This window comes from Neophocaena asiaeorientalis, unplaced genomic scaffold (assembly GCF_003031525.2).
Source record: "Neophocaena asiaeorientalis asiaeorientalis breed wild unplaced genomic scaffold, Neophocaena_asiaeorientalis_V1.1 scaffold293, whole genome shotgun sequence".
Taxonomy (NCBI): domain Eukaryota; kingdom Metazoa; phylum Chordata; class Mammalia; order Artiodactyla; family Phocoenidae; genus Neophocaena; species Neophocaena asiaeorientalis.
The window spans coordinates 2,313,814-2,317,898 of NW_020173920.1; the positions used below are offsets into that span (position 1 = coordinate 2,313,814).

Sequence of the window (4,085 nt, forward strand, 5' to 3'; positions counted from 1 at the left end):
GCCGCAGCCCTGCCAGGAAGGGCCCCAGGCCACAGTCGCAGCGCCAGGGATTGTGCCCCAGCAGGACCTTCGCCAGCCGGGGCAGAGCCTCAAATACGTCTCCGGGCAGTGTCTCCAGCTGGTTGTGGTCAAGCTGGACCTCCTCCAGGCTGCTGACGTTGCGGAAGAGCTCGCGGGGCAGGGTCCGCAGCCGGTTGCGGCGCAGCGACAAGTGGCGCAGCCCGCCGAGGCCGCGGAGCAAGCCGGCGGGGAGGGAAACCAGGCCGGTGGAGCGCAGGGCGAGCACCCGCAGCTCGCCGAGGCCCCGAAAGGCGTCCTCCGGGAGCGCGCTCAGCCGCGGGCTCAGCGTCACCCCCAGGACCCGCAGGCCGCTCAGGTTGCGGAAGGCGGCGGCAGGCAGGGTGCGCAGCTGGGTGGCGTTCAGCCACAGCTCCCGCAGGCCGCCCATCACCCCGAAGAGCACCTCGGGGAGTTCCTCCAGCGGGTTCTCGAACAGGGTCAGGAAGGTCAAATTGTGCGAGTGAAGGAAGAGGGCAGAGGGCAGAAACTCGAGGCGGTTTCTGGAAAGAGTCAAAGAGCTCAGGCTTCGCAGACGGTCGAAGGCGCCGGGTGCGACGGAACGGATGTGATTTCTGTCGAGCTGCAGCTCCATCAGGGCGCGCAGGCTATCCAACAGCCCCGAATCCAGAGACACGAGCTGGTTCGAGTGGAGCAGAAGCTTCTCAAGCTTAACCTGGACCCCAAACAATCCCTCGGGCAGGTGGGTCAAATTATTTCCCGATAAATCCAACAATTTCAGGTTCCCCAGGTGTGTGAAGAGGCTAGCAGGGAGGAAAGCGAGTTGGTTTTGGTTCAAAAAGAGCTCCTGCAGGTTAACCAGTTTCTGAAACATGTTTTGGTCAAGGCTCTTTAGTTCATTGCCGTCCAGAAACAACTGTTCCAAGAGCACCAGCTTATCCAACAGCGCGCCTGGAAGATGAGTGATCTTGTTGTGCGATAACCTCAGGGTTTTAAGTTTTATCAGGTCGTTGAAAGTGCCGGGAGCAATGGCCGAAACTTGGCTGTCGGACAGCATTAGGCGCTGCAGGACGGTCATGCCACTGAAGCTGCTGTTTAGCAAGGCGCCGGGGCCCATTCGGAAAAGCAGGATGTGCGTAAGGTTGGTGGGCAAGCCGAGCGCCGCGATGCGCGCCACGCTACCCTGCGAGCACTGCGCGGCGTCGCGGAAAATGCACCTGCAGGTGGGTGGGCAGGGGAAGGGCTGGGCGCGCAGGAGCCCGAGCGCGGCGCACAGCAGAGCGCTCCTCAGCATGTCTGGAAAGGCGACCGCGGCAGATCTGTGGGCAACACACAAAGGACAAACGCTCGAATTTCAGTCTTGTAACCCTGCATGATCCTTTCGCCAGGATTATCACTGACTTTGAATGTTACCCAGGTACAAGTGAAGTCTCCCTTTTAGGAGTGCTGATTTTCCTGGGTGGTGAAAAGACGTTCATTCTACACTACAAGGCCTCGTTCGTTTTACTGATTTTCCACTCTTAGTTCAAATCGTTGAAATGAAAGCAGTTTCAAGCTATGGAAAAGTCAACACCTTTAAATCTTTACATAGAGAGAACTAATTAAAACGATCTTTCTCACAGTCGAGCTCACAGACATCACAGAGCAGTGTGCATTGCGAACATAGCCCTGCTCCTGACTTCATGACTTAGCCTGCGGTGGCTATGACCTACAGCCCTGAAGGGAACAGCAAAGTCTGTTAAAACAGCAGCAACCATCACCTGATTCCTTTTATCACAATCATGCTGTATCTTCAGTGCCAACTTACTCTAAAACAGGACCACCCCATCATAGTGAACCACACTGAGAAAAGTAGGTAATAGTAGGTAATGGTAAATATCACTTTACACCACGCATTGTTCTCGGCACTTTATTTAAATTAATTCACTTAATCCTTACAATAACCCTATGAGTTAGGTACTAATATTATCCCCAATTAAAGGATGATGCAACTAAGGCACAGAAAGGTTAAGTAACTTAACCAGGGTCACAGAGCTAGAATTTGAGAGTAGTATCTCTGATTGAGCCATAAATAAGGAGCTATCACTTCTAAGATGCTTAAATAAAAATTAGTACTCGTGGCACTGAATTATCTGTGAAATACAGAAATACGAATCTGCCAAAACAATGTAATTTTAAACGAATTGCTTCTTGTACTAAATTTTATTTCTTATTCGTACAGACTAACCGAGCCCTCCAGTTGCCCATACTAATTTTTAAAATATTTGGCCTTACCTGAAACGGTGCTGCACCCCAAAGCAACTGAAAGGCTTAGAGCTTTGCATGTGACCTGGCACTTTCCAGAGGAAGAGGGAAGTATCCTTGCATCCTGAGGATAAAGGCTTTCCCAGAATAAAAGTCATGTTAAGGACCCTATCTCAGAGGGCATATTCTGGTTTTTAATGACGAATATCTTCAAACTTTGAGAAAGAGACCATATATCACCCAAGTCCTATGGCCAAAGCTGAATGATAAGAGCGGGAGGGAGAGCAGTTTCTCCCCAGAGGCACAATATGACTCTGTGATGTGTGTCCAGTAGTGACACAGCTGGGCCACTGCAGCAACCACACCCCTGGTTGGGCTACACTTCCTTTGGGTGTTCCTTTTTCTGCCGTTTCGCTCCAATTCTACTCCAGTTCCCCTCTCCCCCTTTTAGGAATAAGGCTAAGGACATTCTCAAGTGCCCTACTCATTTTTTTTTTTTTTTTCATTTTAGGAGTAGTAAAGCTAAAACCATTCTCAAACATGTTCCATAATGGCCTTGCTGGGTTGAAGGAAGGGTGTCCACATGTTCAACTGAGCACAGGGATGTCAAACTGCTTTGCGAAGTAGCTGTGCCAATATATGCTGCCACCTACTGGGTATGACAGTTCCTGTACATCTCCACCTATGCCTTGGAATTGAATTTTTAAATTTAATTTTTGCCATTCGTATGAAATAACTGTCTCGGTATGGTTTTAATTTTTCATTTCCCTGTTGAATTATGAACTTGAGCATCTTTTCGTATTTTTAAGGGACAGTTGTGCCTCATCTTCTGAGAAATTTGGGTTCTTTTGACCATTTTTCTATATGCAAAGTATGTATGATTGTGTCTTTAAAAAACTGAATTGTAGGCATTATTTATGTATTCAGGATACTAATCCTTTGCCAACTGTAGGTGTTACAGATATCTTCATCTACTTTGTGCTTTGCCTTTCCACCTGCTTTCTGTCTTTTGATGGACAGAAATCTTGATATAGGCAGTTATTAATCTTTAAGATTTGTTTTTTATGCCTATTAAAATAATTCCTCCTCTCCTCTCAAGCCAAAAAAAGATTCTCCTATAACACCTTATTACATTTTAGAATTTTGTCCTTCGCATTTAGGTCTTTAATCTGTCTAGAATTGATTTTTGTGTATGCTGTAAGTCCAATTTTATTTTTTTCCATTAGGATAACCAGCTGTCCTATATATGTATATCCCTTCTTCCCTCAGAGCTACAACGTCAGCACTGTCATAAATCAACATCTGATGAATGTTGTGTGGGTCTGTTTCTGGGCTATTTGATAATCCCTATACCAACACCACACTGAAATGTAAAGCCTGAAAACGTCCAGTGTTTCATGAAGTGTGAAGAAGTAGATATTCTTACACTACATTGGTGGGAATATAAATGGTAGCAAACTTTGGGGAGGAAAATTTAGTAGTATCAACCAAATTTTAAACATACATATTCTTTGTCCAGCAGTTCCACTGCTAAAAATATGTCCTATGGGAATGCTCATTAAGACATGTACACAAAAATTTGCAGGATTTTAATAGAAAAAAAAAGAAAATCTAAATGACCATCAATAGGGAAGTAGTCGTTTAAATTATAGTATATCCATGCAATAGGATGCCTTGCAGACTTTGAAAAGAATGGATTTGAGCTGCAAGTACTGACATACCTTTTAAAAATTATTTTTGGCCGCGTTGGGTCTTTGTTGGTGCGCGTGGGCTTTAGTTGCGGCGAGCGGGGGCTACTCTTCGTTGCGGTGTGCGGGCTTCTC

The 4,085-nt window shown here is 46.8% G+C and overlaps 1 protein-coding gene across 1 annotated transcript in view; it reads right to left on the bottom strand.

Annotated features, from left to right (window-relative positions):
* The window catches only part of GP5 (glycoprotein V platelet), a 3,051-nt gene extending 727 nt beyond the window's left edge, over positions 1–2,324 (bottom strand). The window contains exons 1-2 of the mRNA XM_024752134.1: positions 2,293–2,324; positions 3–1,337 (exon numbers count right to left, since the gene is read on the bottom strand). Of these exons, the coding sequence (XP_024607902.1) occupies positions 3–1,312 (1,310 nt within the window). The 5' untranslated portion in view covers positions 1,313–1,337; positions 2,293–2,324. The remainder of the gene's footprint in view (positions 1–2; positions 1,338–2,292) is intronic.
* Positions 2,325–4,085: the final 1,761 nt, after the last annotated feature.